The sequence below is a fragment of the Eurytemora carolleeae genome, unplaced genomic scaffold (assembly GCF_000591075.1).
Source record: "Eurytemora carolleeae unplaced genomic scaffold, Eaff_2.0 scaffold101, whole genome shotgun sequence".
In the NCBI taxonomy this organism is placed as follows: domain Eukaryota; kingdom Metazoa; phylum Arthropoda; class Copepoda; order Calanoida; family Temoridae; genus Eurytemora; species Eurytemora carolleeae.
Window position 1 is genome coordinate 1 of NW_019396023.1, and position 21,786 is coordinate 21,786.

Sequence of the window (21,786 nt, forward strand, 5' to 3'; positions counted from 1 at the left end):
CAATCCGTACAATCCGTACATTTTGGCCACCCTGTATATATATAATCATTAAATACACTACCTCTAGCCTCACTATTCTTTATTCAAACTAAAAAAATTGAATTCCACCATGAGTGTTCAAAGTTATCATTTCCCTTGTAGACAGACCTGTCGATCTATCAGCTTATCCATGTCTTCTCTTGATGATTGACCTCTTTCCTCAAGATTTCTATAATCTTGTCCTCGGTCCTCCTGGGCTCCATCCTCGAGATAGAACCTAGCCTCACCTTCTCTTAGTCCTCCAGGGAGGTCCTTCTCTTCCACTCTGAACAATTAACTTAAGTTTGCTGTTGCTGTTGAAATAAAATCTATCTCAAAAATAAAACTTTTCAATTCAAACTTTATATTTTTGTCTAATTTGACCCGGTCAGTTCTTAAAGGGACAGTAAGTGGTATTTTAAAGCAAATGTGGCCATTCACAACAGATCCCTTAATCTTTATCTGATCAAGTATGATCAAGTAGATTTTAATGTTTATAGTTTTGAAAACTGATTATTTTCAATTGTGGTTTCTTTACAAAATTGAATTGCGAATTTCTACCGCAGGAAAACGAATGGGAAATATCCGAATTAAACACTTTTAAACCTAGAAAAAACTAAATATTTTTGACATTATTGATTAGAAAAGGTTTCAAGGGTGCAGTTGTAAATCGGGCATTGTCAACTTTGTCTGAAAGTTCACTGGAAATTACGTTTAGAGCCTCTTTAATTTTACAGACTTTGATGATCGTCAATTAGCGGAACCAGGAAAAAAATAACTCTAGAAATAAGAAAAGTTGACAGAAACTTGTGAAGCAACTTTCAAAGTAAGATTTGTCGGTAAAAAAAGTCCGATCGTATCCAGTAAATTGTTTATAAAACCTTGTTTATTCAGAGTTATTTTTGTTTACTTTATTCAGTGTACAAGGGACGGATTACTCGCCTACACTCCAAGTCCTTATATCTTTGCAACCTGATGTAGTTAACCTTTGAAATCTCAAACTATGGATTCTTCTCAATCAAATTGTCAAAGTATCTAAGGTTTACTCCATCAGGTTGCAAAAATACAGGGATAAGGAAATTAGAGTTTGATGCAAATAATCAATCCTTTCCCCTGATTTCTCCATCTTTACCTGGGGGACTCTCCTCCAAAGTTTGAATCTGTTTCATCGTTGGTGAGGTTGGTCAGGATAGTTACAGTGCTGGCCTGACTAGCAGGTCTAAATATATAGTTAGTGAGGTTGGTCAGGATAGTTACAGTACTGGCCTGACTAGCAGGTCTAAATATATAGTTAGTGAGGTTGGTCAGGATAGTTACAGTACTGGCCTGACTAGCAGGTCTAAATATATAGTTAGTGAGGTTGGTCAGGATAGTTACAGTGCTGGCCCGACTTGCCGGTCTAAATATTCGAATTTAAACTAATTGTTTAAGGAAAAATTTTGAACTTTTCCATCGTCCAAAATTCTATTTGGCATTAAACGGTCAATCTTTCATACTATATTTGATATAAACTATGTCACTTATTGACTATCAAAGATCGATGTGGATTTCGTCATTTACTTTCCTTGTTCCTACAGACTACAGAGTACAGAGTGTAGATACAAATATTTGGAACAAAGTACGAGACGATATAAAATCAATTTAACAGATATTTAGTTTCTTTGGATGAAAAAAAGATTTTATATCGTCCTAAAACGCAGGAAAGATTTATAATAATGCACTTTCTATCAATCGAGAAAATCGAAACGTTTATAAAAAAGTATTTTTGAATAGATCAATTGTTGCTAACCTGGCAGGAACTGACATAGATCTCTCTTTAAGACGTTGATATCCATAGTTTCCTGTCTGCTGTAGACGAAGGGTGCGCGCCTGCGCAACAGTTGCCGCATCCATAACTTCAACTGATTTCTGCCTCTGATTTACAAGAATATCCCTAAAATAAAAAATCCTAAAATAATCTTAATTTTAAATAATAAATATTTTATATCATTCTCAGACCAAAAAAAAATATTGAATCTGCAAAATTTCAATAGTTGGAAAAAACGTATAGGAAAAAGATTTTCGTTACTGCAATTTTTAGGGAAAATAATACGCTGTCATGAGTAATTACTTTTATAATGAAACATCAGAAAATGCTGGAATAAACGAGTAATTTCAAGTGACGCTCCATTGAGTGGCATGTCCGATTCACAACGACAACCTTAAAAGCTTTGTCTGAATAAGAATGAATAAGATATTCATGATTTCTCTTTGATTTTTTTTTCAATTGTGGGTTCTCTATTACAGTGACCTGCGGATTTCTTGCTGAAAAAAAACAGAGCGCAAAATTGTAAAAATTAAACACTTCAAAATCTGTAAAAACAGATATCTAAATTCGATAAAATATTTTGATTAAATAATGGTTGAAAGGATACCATTGTTAATCGAAATTGAATTAATAATTGTCCTACCTATGCTGGTTACTCGGCTCCGGCTGTACAGGACTAGATGGTGATACAAAGTTCATCCTGAGATGGTTATCCACCGCAAAGTTCTCGGCCAGGGTCTCCGAACTATTCATGTGAGTAACCTGATGTTTCACATGACACCTTGACCTCACCTCCTCAGATACGGACACCAGGGCGGAGAGGTAGGCCACGTTGTGCGGGGTAACGTCGAACTTATCCCTCTTGTACGGTTTGGCAACAATACTGAGAAGCATGCAGAGAACTCTCGTTGTTCTTGTTACAGTTGCAGGATAGGGATGTCTGAACCCCTTGAGCAGATGTCCCACCAGAGCGAAGTGAAAGTTACCTCTGAAGGAGAGTCCTACACTGTTATCCAACGGCTTAAAATGCCATTCTAGAGGTTCCCTGGTCGCCAACATGATGGTGTCCAAGGATTCAGTTTCGAATATGTTCTGGGAGTCAAGGGTATGGAGATTTTGCTCTAAAAGAGAGAGTCCACTGGCATACAGGATTATCTCATCAAGCTGCAGAATAGAGATTGCAACCCAGAACAGTGCTTTATGGATAGGTGACTCTGGTCTTAGCAGGGGCTGGAGACGGGTCAAGCACATTACAATCGCGTCTATCAATGTTATATCAGTGAAGCTTTCCAATGCTTTGACTAGAATTCTAAGTAATTGTTTAATATCCTGATCCGAGGTAGATTTAGAGATGCAACCAAAGACAATAAGACCCCTGGGCTGTAGGGCTGGATTGTATCGAAAAGCAAAGCTTCTGGCAAGAAGAGTCCAGGTGTGCAACCAGTTACACTCTGGTAGGCTTGGAGAGCAGGCCTCCATGATCTCAAGTAGAGCGTCAGTAATCGCCTCCAAAGAGGAGAGAGACAGTCTCTCCTTGTCGTTATTAGATAAGAAGGATCGGTCCACAGCACTCCAGCGCTCTCCAGCAGCCCGATGAGCTGACCTGAATGCTGTTGTAGCTGCGCTATGAACATTAGAGATTCCAAACAACTGGTAAAACTTTGGCAAGGAGAATTCATCAAGGGACAGACGAAGGACTCTAAGAGCCTCCTCTGCGAATACAGGTTTGGTACAGGTGCACAAGGAGTGGATAATGTTAATTACTAGACCATGTGTTGATGCTCTCATAGATACAGGTCCAGCACACACTAGGAATGTAACAATATGGAACAGATAGGGTAGATGTCTGGACACATCTAGACTGTTGTTAAAGGAGAGCATAAGAAGGTATCTAGCAAGGTTTGCAATGTCGTCCCACATGATATGCTGCTCCAGCTGACTGGTTGGAGAGATACAAGTTTTATCTATTACCCTACACAGCCTCCAGATAACCTTCCTGGCTACTAGAGCAACATTAGCAGCAGATAAACTCACACTAGTCTCTGCCATAACCTCAGCCTGGGCACTCCCTAAACCACCAGTCACACTTCTCTTAATAAAGCTGTCAAGAACCATATCAATAAGCTCTGACACTTGTCCTATGTTACCCCAGATCTTGGCCTGGATAGATGGATACATCTCCACCTCCTCTATACTCAAGGTAATTAGTTTGTCAAGGATATGAGCAACTTTCTGTCGCTTGGTATCATCAGCAGGATGCTTACAGTTACAGAACCTAGTTAGGTTGGGGAGCCATGGAGTCATATACTCCAGACACAAATGCTTTAGCTCAATACTAGAGGCTGAGAAACCTTGAATACATTCCTCTAAGAACTCTAAGGTTAAATGGGGTTCATTCCTAGCCAATGTCTCACTAACTGACTTGATAAAGATTGTGTTGTTACTTGGGATACAGAGCCCGTTGGTCTCCAGCAGGTGGCCTTCTATCTTGAGATCAAATGTTGAGGTGAGAGCGCAGAGAAGATTGTAAGCTGCAGTCCTCAGATTAGGATCACTGCTCCCCAGGTTCAGCAGAGCCATGTTAAGAAGCGTACCTGGTACATCCTTGGGTCTAATCTTCTGATGAACTGTAACACTGTCTGGTTGACTCAGCTCCCATCTAGTTCTGATATGAATGATGGATTGTACTATTGAGTCACAATCATTGTGGATAAATGAGAGAGGACCCGACTCATTAGCTATAGTGAGGGTAAACTGATTATCATCGACCAGGCACACCTCCTCTATCTCACTAGCATAATACACATCGTTGAGAAGTACAGTGTGACTGAGAACTTTGGTTTTCTCTGCGCATGTAATCTGAATAGCGGTGGGACCAACCTTAATGTTAACTTTGGTATCTTTATGACTAAGCTTTAGTGCGTTGTTGAATACTTTAAGATCCTCATCTAAAGAAAGTGTTCCTCCGGGAAGCTTCTGCTGATCTGGAGTTATAAAGTCGTTTAACCTACTCGGAGCATCAATGAATATCAATTTTCTGTTACTCTTCAGCGGCATTAGAATACGATCATGAAACTTGGTGTACTCCCTGACCCAGGAATTGCAGTTGTACAAGTAGACCTGATGAATGTTCTCGTATGCAACCTGGGGCAGTACAACAAACCATTTCTGTAGAAACTCCGTCCTGAACCTGTTGTCGGAGCAGGTGTGGGTGAAGTCCACCACCACCTCAAACGGTTTATGACAAAATGGTTTGAGGGTGAGGATGACATGGTAGATTAGAAGATCACCATTTGTCTCTCCGATCTTGTATCGTCGAGCAATATAGTAGAAGACAGGATTGCCACACCTTGAGGTTCCTGCTTGGTAGAAGATATTTAAAGATTTGATGGACTTGAACTCATCCTTCTCATGCATGTTGTGCTTGGACATGATCTCCTCAAACTTGGTGCTTGTCATATCCATGGATGACCACCTAAAAGAAAATTCAAATGTTGTATGACATTATGAAGTCTAGTTTCTTAATGAAAACTTGGCTAAACAATCTTAAAATTAAAATAATTCATGAACAAACAAAAATCTTTTATGTAACAAACCGACTTCTGTATCTCGCACCCCACCCCCCCACATCACTCCGAAGTTTGAAATAAATTTTTTATTCCTCGGTGATTTTTCATCAAGAAAATAAGTTATTGCTTTGTCTCTGGTTGATTTTGAAAAATCTATAAAATCACACATTATGAAAACATGGAAAATGTAGGTTTAAAAAATTCAGATTTAGAACATAAACGTGATGGCCACCTTAATATAAATATTTTCAATACTTAATTCTTCAGATGTTTATTTTATAAGAAAAAGTTTAGACAAAAAATGTTAAATTCTTGAAAATATTCAATTTGTTTTTAAATTATCATCAAATACTGTATTTTAAAACAAAATTATTTGACATTCATTTTTTTTATTTTCGTCACATTTTTATTAGAACAAGAATAAAACTATACTTGTTCTAAAGTATATTTAATGGTTAAGATAACGCAGTTTGTCATCTTTTCTCTATGTTTACCAACAAAATGTTGTCTAAATTACCTTTTTTGATCTCATAAGATAAATATTTGGCGTTCTAGCATAGATAGCAAATACCCCCCCTCCCCCCATCCCCCTATTGTTGTCACCAAAAGGGGGATTTTGATTTATTCTGATAAAAAATGATTAGTTAAGCTATAAAAATGTTTAACAAAAAAGTTAAATCTTCTTTTTAAAAAACATTTTTTCTTAATTTGTTGAAAGTCATACAATAACTCGGTATTTTGTAGAAGACGTAAGACGCAAGACGACATTCATAAAAAATAGGTCATCTTTATTATAAACAAATAAAACATATCTATATGCCAATATCTAAAAAGTAGTGATTTAAAAAAGTTTAAACCAGGTAAAATAAGTGGATTTGTCCTTCAAGATCATTCTTTGGAATATTACTAAAGGTTTTAAAACTTAAAACCTAGGGAAAAATGTATAGAACAGAAATGTTAAGTTATACAAAAATAATGATTTTTTATTTAAATATCTTTTATTTTGAAAAATGCAAACTAAGACCCCTTTTTGTCAATGTGGGGAGACCAATGTCCACTTTAACCACGCTGTGCCCCCCATGAAAAATAGGACAGCAGCCACATTTCTAGCCCTTTAATTTTGATTTCTAAGAAAGAATAAGATAAAAATTGCCCGAAAAAATGTCAACATTTATTATTTTTGACACTGTATTTAAACAGAAAAATCCGCAAAAATTGTAGAACGATTAAAAACGGCGACTTTAAGATTACAGTTAAAACGTAAAATTATTAATATAATATTTCCCAGGGAGCTCAGCACCAGTATTTCTATTTTAGTATTATAGTATTTCTACATTAACTTATTACATTCTCATCTTAGTTCTTATGAAAAATTGTGTCACATAATCTGGGAATTTTTTAGGGTTGTCTTTTTGTTGTCTTTCTATTCTCCAGTTTTATAGGTCCAAATTAAGAAAATTAAAATTAGAAAACAGGCTAAATTGAATTCATATTCATTATAACATTTTTTTTTTACTAATGTTACAGAAATAATAGATCAAGTAAGAAAAATGGAAATGGGGTAGATTGAAAATCAATTTTTCGCCTAAAAACAAATGAAAATTTTTACCTCGTAAAGTTTGAGAAGAGGAACTGTGTGTCCACAGCCCTATGTTCTGGAGGACCTAGATAAGCCAGGAGTGTTGCCATCTTGTCAAACGGTCTTCGACCCATAGCCTTGTGATCCCTACTAGAGGACAGATAGTCTCCAATCTTCTCCTGATGGTTCCACAGCAGACGGTGCAGAGCTAGTACATTTGCGTCACTGATAAAGGACATGGAGTGGGATTGCGTATGATCAATAGACTCGCAGTCCGACGCAATCTGCACGAAGAATCTTCGTCCAGCATCAAAGTTTCTCTGGACAAACTCATTGCAGTAAAGCATGTGCTGTTCTTTGGAGAACTCGACGTAGTTCGCAATATTCTGAAGGATCTTAGACATGAGCATAAGACCTCTCTTGATGTGTGCAGGGGGTTGTTTCTCTACAATCCCCATCTCATATGGAGAAACTATTGCAGGATTAATAAACCTGAGGAATAGAACAGTTCCTACAGCTCCGATATTGTTCTGAATTGACTGTGGAAACCTCTTACAAAGAACCTGATAGAGACAGTGACACATGGAGCGAAGCTGGGACGGAAACCTATCTGCTGATGATACTATGGCGTTGAACACCTTCTGAGTGATCTCTGCTAGGTTCTGTTGATTATCCTCAAGAGTTTCAAAAGGTTCCATTCTGGCAGGATCTACTTCAAAACTGACTCCATCAGCATTATCTATCATCTCCTGTATCAAGGGTTCTAACAAACCCTGGAGAAATGTTGCTCCGTATATTTTGAAACAGAACGCCATGATCTTGCTCCCAAGAGAATTTCCTCTGAAAAGAGTCTGCATACAGTCTGAGACCTCAACCTCTCTGTAGAACATATTCCAAAGCAGGGGAGAGAGTAAATGCTTGGCGTCGAAGAGTGTTACAAAAACTCTGGCGAGTTCGTCCATCTGATTTGAAGTAACAACATTTGAAAGGGCAATTGCTATTGGCAGCTCACCCTTGTCCCCAATCATGGTTACCAACTGAACCAGTTGTTCAAACCTGTCTGCCAGAACAGTCTCTGCCAGGGTATCAAATTCGGTTCCTTGTTGCAATATCTTTGTTAGAACTTCCATAAATGCTGCTCTAGTCTGCAGATCTTTGTGATATCCTAGTCCTATACTATGCATCAACCCGGAGTCAATATTAGCTGAGAGCAGGTTTGACATTGCCTGGATGGTTGCATTCCTTAGACTATTATTATTTCCTGTGTTTGAATGTCTAGGTCTAGCTCCTAGTTGAATATTACCAGCTCCCTCCTCCTTCCCTTCATGTCCAGATATAACAGTTCCTCCAGCTTCACCACAGTCATTCAGTAGGTTCATGAACAGGGTAAAGTATTTTAAGAACAACTGACTCTTTGCTTCCATCAGATCCCCTCTATCTGACTCTTCAGATTGAAGAGGAAGCCCTTGTAGAAGAGCTGCAACAGCATGCATACATGCTTCATCAAGATCCCTGGTAATAGCTGTCACATCTCCAGCGGCAGGAGGAGCTATCTGATGGGAGTTGCCCATACACCAGTCAGTGAGGTACTCCACCAGCTTGTTCCTGAACCTCATCTCCTGCCTGAATGCTAGATCATCCCTCCTCTTCATCATGGCCTCCACTAGTTGGCAAAGTCTTGTTTTAATATGAAGAGCTAGAACTGTAGTATCTAGATGTCTGACATATCTAACTATTGCCAGCATCATTAGTTCAATACTGGTCTGTCCTAGATTCTCTGTATGCTCCTGCCCAGGCTGCTGACCCTGCTCTCCACCTTTACCTGAGCTACCAGGCTCCAACACGTTCTTCATGATGAAGATAATGTGTTCAATGAACTGTGTGTTTGTGTCGTTCACAATAACTTGTCCCATTTGATCAAAGAATTTTTCCACAATTATCTTGATTTGATCAAAGAGAATTGGATAGAGCGCAGGACTCATATCATGCCCGACAAGTTCTTTGACATGTTTCTGAATCTGGGTTCCAAACTTTTCATTTGGACAAACAAGAAGTCTTAAGAGATGACCAAGAAACTGAGTTACAGGACAATATTGCATATCCTGCCCAGCTGAGTGGGGGAGGGCAGATATTCCCCGCCCTCTTCCCAGATCTTGCCTAGCAGAGGCAGGCGATTTCCTCTGAAGGCAAACTCCACCAAGAGCAACCAGAAATCCTGTCATATTCGCCCACTCTGCCACCTGGTCCTCCAGCTCATGGTCTGTAGAATGATGGCTAGCACGTCTTTTGCCCATTCTATGAAATCCTTCTCCTTGAATTCCAACAGATTCATCTTTAGTTTTAGGATACTGGGATAAATGCTTGGTTGATCCTTCCCAGTTCATGAAGGTATCATCCCAGGCCTGACAGACTCCTATAGTAGACAACTCAATCTTTCTCAGCATTGACATCACACGCTTCTGCAGAGCAGCACGTCCTGTAGTAAGGATTGTGCTCGCCTGAGCCAGCTCCTGGTACACATGGTAGTTGGGCAGCTGGTACGGGCCGGTCATGTCACTTACTGCTCTAATATCAGCTTCTTCACAAAGTAGAGAGAAGCAGGACATTGCTACAGCAACTGCTTCCATGTCTATAGACCAAAGATACATAAAAAAGACGACCTCAAGCTTGATATGTGCCTGACGACAAATGGCAATCCCGCAACCAACATTTGCGTATTCACGATGACGCAAAAGGAACTGGTTCCTACAGACCAGAATCTCCCTCATCCACTTCAAGATGTCGGTGTAGTTAAGGATCTGATGCTGTATTAACTTCTGGGACATGGTGAACAATACCTGGCTGGAGATGTCCCAGAACGTGTTGATTGGCGCCTCTGGATTCCATAATTCAATCTTATCTGGCTCATGGAGCTTGCTCAGGGCATCCATTGCTTCTTGGGCTACATCCGGCATTCCTGGTTGATAAACCAGAGAAACAAGACCATTGATCAGCTCAAGGGTTGAGCTCTGTATTTCATGTCCAGGTTTACCCTGACTATTCAACAAGAGCATAGGATCCGCATGTGTTAACCGGACCATACAGAGCAGGAGGTGTTTCTGGAACCCGCTCTCCTCGCTGGTTGTCTTGTTGTTGAACTTCACGGCAACCTTCTTGCTGAAATCTATGCTTGGGATCATCTTGACGGGCTGATGGCTGATGTATCCTTGGGTGACACGTGTTAAAGTCTCTGTAAACATTGCCCTGAACAATAATACTTTCAACAGACTTTTTTCCCATCCTAAAATATTTCTTGAAATTGTTTTAAGTACAATAAATTTATTCTAATTTGTTGTTAAAGTAAAATCCCTGAGTTCTGCGGATTTACTGTAGAGCATATCTATCTGGGGCCACCAGGCCAGCCGAGGTTGTGTGATAATTCTAAACCAATCAATCAAACTCACAATTTTAAAAACCCCGCCTTACACAGTATAAACACGTTTTAAGGCAAAAGTTGAAAGATTTTTTTTTTCTAATAAAGCCCAAATATTTCAACAACAAAGAATAATTAAAAAATTATCTTTAAATCTAGAATTGTTTTCTAAATTATTTAAGATTATCGCTTGATTGAATTCCTGTATAGAGCTGATACAAGAACATGGTGGTACAAGCTGGGAGAATTCGTGTTCAGACAAACCTAAAAGAAAAATTTCATAAAATCTTTAAAAAGTGGCATAAGCTTTTTTTAAATATGATCTAGCTAACAGAACTAAAATTTACATTTTCTGAGTTTATTTTTGTCTTTTAGTTGTTTTACACTTATCATTTATTCTAATAATTTTTGTTACCTTTAAAGTATCATTGTTATGTGGGTTTATTCTAAAGTTAGCTAGGAAGCAATCTATCATCAGATCTACGTCCTCTTTCAAGTACAAGCAGCCCCGTGAAAACGGTTTATCCACCTATAAAAAAAGGTTTATCTTTATTATAATAAGAACTACTTCGTCTTTAAAAAAAAATGTTACTGCGATTTGCGTCTGTTTTCAAGCATAAACCATCTTATTTTGGATTTCCGGGTTTACTCCAAAAAGAATACGAAGGCTCAGATAAAAACTCAAAACGCTCGCCTATTCAGTAATTAGCCGGGGAATAATTAATCTTAAGTTAAACAAAGATCACCTTAAAGAGTAAATTCTTGAGATCATTGATCACTGTCTGGACGAGGCTAAAGATCACATTATTGCTGTCCAACACGTTGATGTAGGTCGCCGCCTTGCACAGCTTGACGCATGTGATGGCCCCAGCTTCAATAATCGATTTGCTAGATGATCCATGGGTTTGAAGGCACTTCTTGATGGAGTCAATAAATGCTTTTTTCTTCAAATGCCTCTGACTGCATGGAGCTCCTGAACAGAAGTTCAAGTTAGCAGAAGCTTTAATTAAGTGAGTTTACTTTCAGAACATATGTGGGGCGTGAAGCGTTATAGTTGACCACGAGTTTTTGAATTATTCTGAAAAGCCTACATTACTGATTTGTCTAGTAAAATATAGTTAGTAGATGAAAATTCGTCAAGAATGTTGGACTCTAAAGAGGAAAATTGAAAAATTGTTACATTTTTGACCCCAAACTATACCGTTTTTAACATAATTGCGACAAATACAACTTAAGCAATTTAATAATAAAAATATTGATCAGATAAGTCTATTAACCTGAATCTGCATTATTAATCTCTTCAAGTATAGTGGGAGTGAGGATTAATAACATCATCTGAGAGAAAACAAAAATATTTAATTATAAGCTTTTGATCACTATTAGATATTCAGAGGTCAAAATTTCTTTGTGAAATATTCCCAATTTACAATACTTGATTTCGAAATCCATCCACTGTGGCAACTTTAAAACTTAAAAAAGAGTCTGATCCATTAGTTTATAGTTATCTCTGCGTGTTTCCGATCACGGGATAAACAAGATATTCAAGAGGAATTAATCTAATCCTTAGGACTACACAAGGTATGGATACCTGCCTAATTCAGAGTTAACAATTTAAAAGTTTTGAACTCAGAGAGAATATGATTTTAAAACTCAATCGTTGGGAGGCTTTAAATAATTGAAAAATTAACTTTTCCATGACTTTTCATATGTTATCGTTTCTAAGCAAATCAAAATTATAAAATGCACCGAAATATTCAAAAACGAGGGAGGGGGGATGTTGAATAACAGCTTATATGAAAATATGCAAGTCCCTGAAGCGGCCAGATTGCGTGTCTGTGTTTGTTCTTTGTTTCAGCAAAATTGTCCAACAGGTCGAAGAAATTCTCACAACACTGGAGACAAGCACGGAATATTAAATATTTGACACAAATCAGGAAAGCAGAATCAATTACATTAAAAAAAATTACATTCATCACAAAGATGAAATTGACTTCCAAAACAATGCTTTTCAAACCATGACGAATTAACATTGAACAGACATCATTATCATCATTATCATCATTATCATCATTATCATCAATATCATCATTATCATCCGTATAATCCGTATCATCAGTATCATCATAATAATTATTATCATTATTTTCATTATTACCATTATCATCATTATTATCATAATTATAATTATTATAATTATTATAATTATTATCATCATTATCATCATTAGTATCATCATTAGTATCATCATTAGTAATCATTAGTATCATCATTAGTATCATCATTAGTAACATTATTATCATTATTATCATTATTATCATCACTATCATCACTATCATTACTATCATTACTATCATTACTATCATTAATATCATTAATATCATTATTATCATTATTATCATTATTATCATTATTATCATTATTATCATTATTATCATTATTATCATTATTATTATTATTATCATTATTATCATTTTTATCATTCTTATCATTATTGTTATCATTACAATTATAATTATTATTCCACGTTCCTTAGTGAGTTCTTCATTGCTATTCTTCTGAAGATCAATGAACTCCTGAGGATAAGTATCCATCCAGTTCCAGATTGCCTTCTCCAGGCTCTGCATCAACACCAGGTGAGCGCTCTTCTTCAAGGTTCTGAACTTAGCAATCACTTCAGCCAGCAGTTTTAACAGCCTTAACAGAGAATAGACCATAAAACTTCAGGCTTAAAATACGGGTTCATATCCCCCCCCCCCCTAAGCATCCTAGGCTTAACTATTATTCCGTAGGAAAACAGTGGGGCGTACTGGAAAATTAACCAAGTGGGTGACATTTTTAGCGCGCGTAAGCGCTGCTAAATTTTTTTTTCATTCCCCCCCCCCTAGATTAAGGTCTAATTAAAAGAATTTGTTAGGGGGCATGTCTCCCCTAAACATGCCAGGGGGTACACCAGTAAGGGAGGTCGATTTCTTAGAATTTTTAAAATATAAATTGCTTTTACGGATTTCTATGTAGCATAAAGTTTGAACAACTTTAAGAAAAAAATATTTTCTGTAATATCAATTTTAGGACGAATTTATGAATAATAATTTAATGAATAATAAGTCATTCAATTTATTTAATAAAGAAGTTCCTAATAATTTAATAACAATCTTATTACGTCATAACTTTCCTATAAACTGTAAGGCCACATATTGAGTATGGAATTATAACATGGGGGGGTGTAAAAAATGCTAAACTACAGAAAATCAAGTCTTTGCAAAAAAGGGCAATTAATTTGTATTATCTCGTGCTTTGTAGTTGAATAAAAATATGAATATGAACTGTTCAATGTCAAATCTTTTTTGTTGAAACTTAAACAAACAATTATAATATAAATCATAATAAATCGTAGTAATATCTAGATCAATATGTTGAATATTACTACTGGCATAATCTAGATTTACATGTTGAATATTATTATTTATTACCTAGTAATATCTAGATTAATATGTTGAATATCACTATCTAGTAATATCTACATTAATATGCTGAATATTATTATCTAGTAATATCCAGATTTATAAGTTGAATATTATTACCTAGTAATATCTAGATTGATATGTTGAATATCACTATCTAGTAATATCTACATTAATATGCTGAATATTATTATCTAGTAATATCCAGATTTATAAGTTGAATATTATTACCTAGTAATATCTAGATTGATATGTTGAATATCACTATCTAGTAATATCTACATTAATATGCTGAATATTATTATCTAGTAATATCCAGATTTATAAGTTGAATATTATTACCTAGTAATATCTAGATTGATATGTTGAATGAGTTCAATATCTGTATGATCTGATTGTTCTTCATTAGCTACAGACAGTTCCTAAAACGGAATATTCATCATGATAATTAAGTATAATCAATTTCAGATTAAACTCAACATCTTATACACGGCCCGCTTATATGTATGCTTCTAAGTTCTATCTACCGATCTATACTATTTTGGGCTAGTGTACATGTAACTTTGTCGGTGGGCTACGCAGCTGTTATATTTCAGTGGACCCTAGATATTTTTAGTAAATTTATAAAACCTCTGCACAGCAAATTTTAGGTTTTACTAAAACAAATTTTTATTCTGGCTATTGTTCATTCTGTAAAAATAATTTGTACTTTTGAAAAAGTTTGAAGTGATGTTCAGGGTCCAAATTAGAGAAGAACTTTGGTAGATAGTGGGCCCTGGAGTAAGCAGAAATGAGATACTGTTGCTAAAATCTTGAGATCATCGCATTTTCTTCAAAGAGTTGGTAGCATCAAAGGCGCCTTGTTTTCAGAATTTCAAAATGTGGTCTGCCGTTTTTGTACCTTACATTGACCAAGATATTGAGAAATTTGTTTAAAATTCAAAATATTAAATATCAGCAAGTTGTTTAAAACAACTTTTATAATACAAAGAAGGAGGATAAATCTTATCAAGTTTTTAAGACTTACAATGTTTTTCTATACTCCTTTGACATCTATTAACTTAACGAAAACCAAAGACAAATTGTAAGTTCCAGGGTCCAATGTCTAACGTACTGCATAACACCCCAGCGAAAAAATTACATCAAACCTTGACTATGATATATCCATCTATTATATATCCATGATCTTATATGTCATTTTAAAGAACGGATTAGAAATAATGATAATAAATTTATTTGTCTACCAATGAATCAATATTTCAGAAATTTAGGTATATAAAATTGATTAAAAAAAGATTTAATAAAAGCACATTTAGCTGATTACCTGTAGTCTCCCAGATATTCTGGAGAAAACGGCGTTGAAGTTATTAACAGAGAGCGCAAACAAAACCTAAACCAATAATATTTAATTCCTAAGATTATATATTAAAAAGAGTGTTAAATGACTTTAACGGATGGGGGTTTCTAAAGATTAACTTAAGATTCCCAATTTTTATAAAAATTATTAAACAACGGATTTAAAATCTTAACAAATAATCTTTTTAACGTGCAAGTTGACGTGAACTTTTTTCATTTTATCTAAAGCTTTTTTTAACAGCATAGGGTATTTCTTTCCGCAGTCCACAAATCCACACGTCTTTTGACAAATTTTTGCCATTTGAATTTATGGCTTTTATTGTTTCTCTGAAAGTCGCCATTTTTAATCGTCCTTACATTGTCGCGAATTTTTCTGTTAAAATTGGTGCATTTCCAAAAATAATAAAACTCGACATTTTTTTCCTGGCAAAATTTGTGTACTTCGACCAGCCATGACCCTTCCCTGAGATGCCATAACCCGGTAATCAGACAGACCAGCAAGTGTATACATATTTTATAGAATAGCTAATACTAACCTTCGACGCTATACTTTTCAGTTGATCTCTTCCTGTATCTGAATAACTGTTCGTGCTAACTTCTCGTCCTAAACAAATATTTGCATTTGATTTTCGATTACCTAGGGAAAAAATTGAAATATTGGATATCAACATTCAACGGACAAGCTTTTCCAACTTTTTACAAAAAAAAATCATATTTTCTCTCGCTCAGCGAATAAAACCATTTAAACATCTGGGGCGAAAAGGAAATTTTTTTGTTCCTTATTTACCTCTTCTATCAGAAAACAGTCTAATGTACCTGGCTCTAAGAACTGGCAGATCTCTCTGAGAAGAAGCTTTACGTTCATTGCCTCATCATATCTTATAGTCGTATCACCAGCCTAATATAGATAGTTAATAATAACAACAATTATAATGGAAACTAGCTCAAGAGCCCTGGATTTCACTGGCAATTTTAAAAGAAAAATATTGGGGTACCCATGTATTTCCTCAAAAAAATATAAATAAAAAAGCGAAGAGCTTTATTATATAGATGATAAAAGCAATTACAAATTTATGTTTGAAACAAAAAAAAAGATAGTTGTTTTTACGGTCTGCTGTTCACAACAAATCAGGTCCATATAAACTAAATAAATTAAAGTAAACTGACCTATGGTGATAATATCTCTCTAGAGTATCCAAAACTAACCTGAGATGATAAACATCTCTATAGAGTATCTAAACTAACCTGTCCAAAACTAACCAGTGATGATAATATCTCTCTAGAGTATCTAAACTAACCTGTGATGATAAACATCTCTCTAGAGTATCCAAAACTAACCTGAGATGATAAACATCTCTCTAGAGTATCTAAACTAACCTGTGATGATAAACATCACTCTAGAGTATCAAAACTAACCTGTGATGATAAACATCTCTCTAGAGTATCTAAAACTAACCTGTGATGATGAACATCTCTCTAGAGTATCTAAACTAACCTGTGATGATAAACATCACTCTAGAGTATCCAAAACTAACCTGTGATGATAAACATATCTCTAGAGTATCCAAAACTAACCTGTGATGATAAACATCACTCAAGAGTATCCAAAACTAACCTATGATGATAAACATCTCTCTAGAGTATCTAAACTAACCTGAGATGATAAACATCACTCTAAAAACTAACCTGTGATGATAGACATCTCTCTAGAGTATCCAAAACTAACCTGAGATGATAAACATCACTCTAGAGTATCCAAAACTAACCTGCGATGATAAACATCACTCTAGAGTATCCAAAACTAACCTGAGATGATAAACATCTCTCTAGAGTATCTAAACTAATCTATGATGATAAACATCTCTCTAGAGTATCTAAAACTAACCTGCGATGATAAACATCTCTCTAGAGTATCCAGAACAATGAGGAGAGACTCGTAATAATCTCTCTCAAACTCGGTATGCGTTGGTCGGAGCTCATTGATGCGCTGAACAGTAAAGATAATAACAATTAGGATTTTTGTGCTTTTTTTTAGTGGCGATGAGTATAAAACCATGGCCAACAAAACCAAAAACATTGACAATTTTAGTCTTTTAACAGTAACACCCTAGGTCCATAGAACTAAAAGTATCCATGAGTCTAAAAAACGACAAAGATAATTATTTAATTTTTTTAAAGTGTTTTCACTTTTTTCATCCCCCTCCAGTGTTGAACCATTGTACTTAAAGGATAAAAAGTTTAATTTTTTGTTAAAATAAATCAGGTTTTGTCCATAAACAATGTTGCATACTTAAAATAAATTAAAGATACTAAAACCTGTAGAATCTTGGTGAGTCCTGATATGACGAGAGAAAACTTGAATTTAGAAATCTGAATGAGACAATCTTTGTTCTGTTGGACGTTTATCCTTGAATGATGTGGCTGAGGACCCGTCCTGCAGGGTAACTGGTCCTCAAACCTTTAAACAGAACATATATCTTTATATATAAAGTTGTAATCTCTGTTTGTTTGTTTGTCCGCTCATAACTTGGGAACCCCTGAACCGATTTGCCTCAAATTTTGATTGGGGAATTCGGGAGTCCCAAGGAAATTTTCCTAGCTTAGTTTTGAGATTCTAAGTTGAGTAGGTCAACTCAAATTCAGTTTTTCGTTATAATCGATCAAGTGCGAGTGAATGACGGAAGTAACATATGAGAAACCTGGACTGCGCTGGGTTCCCGAGCTAGTAAATTATAATTCTTAAACCTTAAAATTCATTCCCCTCCCCCTCTATAAAGCTATTTTTATTTCAATTATAAAAGCGATAAAGAAAAAATTGCTAAATTTGAAAGAAGGAAAAGACTAATAAGCGAAAAATAATCCTTTTTAGGGTACAAAGAATGCGGTACGAAACATTTGCCTTTTTCTGGAGGAAGCGTAAAATTAAACCTTAAAATTAATTTAAACTAATTTTCTCAAATTCAGCAAAAATAGTTTTAAAAATTGGCCGTGGTCGTGTACAAAATTATTAGAGGGGGGGGGGGTTCCAAAAATCGCATACTAGGATGGACCAGTATAACCCTACAGAAACTTAAAAATAATACGAATAAAAATCTGAACACAATAGATTTGGAAAAAAATTAAATCAAATCAAAAGCACTATAATTTTGTAGCCCACGTACTGCAAAAACAAAGATCCAGGGGTGTATATTAGCTTTTATTAGGTTTGGGGGCAATAATTAAGAAAAAAGGAAAAAGGAGGAAGGGAAGAGGAAAAGGGAAGAGTAAAAGGAAAAAGGGAAGGGAAAATTGAAGAGCAAAGGGTGAAGAGAAAAGAGGGAAAAGGGCAAGAGGGAAGGGGAAATAGGAAGAGGGAGAAAGGGGAAGAGGGAAGAGAAAAAGGGGAAGAGTTAAGGGAAAAATGGGAAGAGGCAATGGAAGGGAAAAGGGGCAAAAGGGAAAGGAAAAGCGGCAAGAAGGAAGGGAAAAGGGCTAAAGGGAAGGGAAAAGATTAAATTAAAAAAAAAGTATCAGAAATGCTTTAAAAAAAACTCAGGACCTTAAAGTTGACCATTTTAAGGTAACAAAACGCTCCATTATACTACTAAAATCCAAACATATTCTTTGCTCTACCCCCCCTCCACCTGCCGCAGCGCGAGTATCAGAAAAATGTACAAACATACATGTTTTTAATATTGTGGATTTGGGGGAAAAATATGATTCTGAAAAGGGGGGGAGCAAAAATATTAGTCTCAAAACTTAAAAACACCCCTGCAAAGATCTAATTAATAGAGTTTAATATTTATTTTCAGCAATTTAACTTTAAAGCGGTAAATTCCGAAAGAACGATTTTTGGACACCCCCTACCCTTCCTATCAATTTTGTTCATGGATCTCATATGTAACACATAGATAAAAATGGTCATGGCCCCGTAGCCTGTCCTAGCCGCGGCGCTCGACCCCTAGCCTGTCCTAGCCGCGGAGCTTGACCCCCTAACCTGTCTTAGCCGCGGCGCTCGACCCCCTAGCCTGTCCTAGCCGCGGAGCTCGACCCCCTAACCTGTCCTAGCCGCAGCGCTCGGCCCCCTAGCCTGTCCTAGCCGCGGCGCTCGACCCCCTAGCCTGTCCTAGCCGCAGCGCTCGGCCCCCTAGCCTGTCCTAGCCGCGGCGCTCGAACCCCTAGCCTGTCCTAGCCGCAGCGCTTGGCCCAGAAATTGTCTTAGCCAAACCAACCCGTGGCCGCAGCGCTCGGCCCAGAAAGTGTCTTAACCTAACCTAACCCTAAATTAATACTAAAATACATATACAAAATTGATAGGAGGGGGGGTCCAAAAATCATTCACTAGGAATATACCCTGTTATGCAGCTATTCACTAGGACAGACCCAAATATTAAAAGAATGTAAAAGAATGAGAACCTTGTAATGAGGGCCGTAACCCATTCCACAGGTTTCTGCGTCGCCATTATTGTCTTCCAAATTATTCTTTAAGAAGATGCTGAGACATCGCTTGCCATTTTACTAGAAAAAATTTTAAGTCTCGAAAAATGATTTTATTCAACCTAATTTTAAATTATTTGTGCACGAAAAGTTTTAAAAATCAAACCTACTTTTTAAGATGACTTAAAAGAGGGTTTATTAATTTTACTACGGCAAAATTATAAAGCTAAAGATCCTTCACAACTAATTTCATCCGAATAAAACATCCGGTCTCCTCCTCTCTGCCTCTGTCTCTGTAAGCGCAAAACATCAAGAGAATGCCGCAACTTGTTATAATGAATCATAACTATGAGTCAGGAGAAAACAAAGACGATTAGAAAATTATTTCTTCAATTTTTATAATTTGTTATTTAGTTTTTTTATGGGGCTTTGGCCTGCTAACAACTATTTCTGTAATTGAATTTGATGGCATTTCGTATTTTTCAAAACTATATTAGAGATGTTTGCTTTGATTGTAGAATGTAGCAGCTGTAGCAGATAGCATATTTGTTTTTACGTATACGTGGGTAAAATAAAATAGGATATATTATTAATTATAAAATTGTACGAAGTACACGGTGTCCCACGAAACATGAAAGTTGTTGATGAATCGTTTAAAATGTCTTCTTCCATAATTTGATAAGAATTTTTTAATAGTAAAGAGACTAAAAACATTTTTTATATGACAGATTAGTGAAATTGATTTCACAGTAAAATATATTTGAGTTAAACTTTTTTTTTAAATATCGACTGCAAATAGTCTTTAAAATATAATACAGTATGTGGAAGAAGACATTTACCAACTGTCATGTTTCGTGGGACACCCTGTATTCAAAATGACGTAGATTTCGTAGATTTCTATGTCACCAAGGACATCTTTGATAAGAGCTTGTGAATGTGAACTCATCTTATAGTCTGTGTTTTGAAATGTTCAACTTGAACTAAATGTAATCTTTCTTTATATAAGGGGAAAACATCCATTTTTCAGATTGGTTGGGGCAAACTTATTATTCTTACCATACCTGATTTTAATCTTTGTCCAAAAATCCCAGAGTGGGGCACCCTCCCCCATCGGATGCTCAAGGGGGGCAAGAGGACTATTGCACTTCCCCTGTGTACGCTACTGACAGGGAGGCTAAGCTAAGGAAGGTATTACAGAAAAGGTATGAAAGGGAAAGTATGGCTTGAAAGGTACGACAGGGAATGTATGGCTTAAAAGGTATGACAAGGAGGGTATGACAGCTGGAAGAATGACAGGGAAGGCATGACAATGAAGGTATGACAGGGAAGGTATGGCAGGGAAGGTATGACAAGGAAGGAATGACAGTTGAAGGCATGATAGGGAAAACATTACAGATAAAGTATGACAGTGAAGGTATGACAGGGAAGGTATGACAGGGAAGGCCAACAAGGAAGGTATAACAGAGAAGGTATGACAGGGAAGATATGACAAGGAAGGTATGACAAAGAAGGTATGACAGGGAAGGTATGACAGAGAAGCTATGACAGGGAAGGTATGACAGGGAAGGCATGGCAAGTAAGGTATGCCAGGGAAGGTGACAAGGAAGGTATGACAGGGAAGGTATTACAAGGAAGGTATGACAGGGAAAATAAGACAAGTTAAGTTTGACAGAAAAGGTATGACTGGGAAGGTATGATAGAGAAAGTTTTACAGATAAAGTATGACAGTGAAGGTATGACAGGGCAGGTATGACAGGAAAGGTATGACAAGGAAGGTATGACAGGGAAGGTACAAAAAGTAAGGTATGACAGGGAAGGTACAAAAAGTAAGGTATGACAGGGAAGGTAAGATAGGGAAAGTATAACAGATAAAGTATGACAGTGAAGATTTCTAAAGGACAATACTGCCCGAGATCTGAAGAATTTTGTTCAGATTTCGACAATTTTTCTTTTATTTAACAAAATTGAAATCTGAACCAAACTCTTTACATCTCAGGTAATATTGAAAGCACAAAAAACGCAGACCACTTTTTGGATGCCAGGGCTAGGAGAATTATAATGTGATAATTGTTTCAAGAATCATACATGTTAAAGTAGATAGAAGACTAAATGTCACAAATAAATTCAAATACCAAAGACGACTTTCAAGTCGTCTTCCTATTGTCATG

The 21,786-nt window shown here is 36.3% G+C and overlaps 1 protein-coding gene across 5 annotated transcripts; it reads right to left on the bottom strand.

Annotated features, from left to right (window-relative positions):
* Positions 1-111: 111 nt before the first annotated feature.
* On the bottom strand, positions 112-19,880 carry LOC111699991 (neurofibromin). 5 transcript variants are annotated; one of them, XM_023470834.1, is made up of 20 exons: positions 19,789-19,880; positions 19,598-19,699; positions 17,519-17,660; positions 17,088-17,189; positions 16,019-16,100; positions 15,739-15,806; positions 15,171-15,236; positions 14,189-14,268; positions 12,914-13,079; positions 12,197-12,277; positions 11,663-11,720; positions 11,132-11,358; positions 10,801-10,914; positions 10,588-10,649; positions 10,322-10,393; positions 7,004-10,216; positions 2,469-5,300; positions 1,808-1,951; positions 1,151-1,237; positions 112-304 (listed from the first exon to the last, which is right to left on the bottom strand). In XM_023470834.1, exons 2-20 carry the CDS (start codon positions 19,642-19,644, stop codon positions 127-129), a joined length of 7,821 nt encoding a protein of 2,606 aa, XP_023326602.1. In that variant the 5' UTR covers positions 19,645-19,699; positions 19,789-19,880; the 3' UTR covers positions 112-126. The 5 variants fall into 5 exon arrangements, with proteins under 5 accessions (XP_023326602.1, XP_023326736.1, XP_023326667.1 ...); XM_023470968.1 differs by lacking the exons at positions 17,088-17,189; positions 17,519-17,660; positions 19,598-19,699; positions 19,789-19,880 and adding an exon at positions 16,969-16,979; XM_023470899.1 differs by lacking the exons at positions 17,088-17,189; positions 17,519-17,660; positions 19,598-19,699; positions 19,789-19,880 and adding an exon at positions 16,409-16,415.
* Between the last annotated feature and the right edge of the window lie 1,906 nt (positions 19,881-21,786).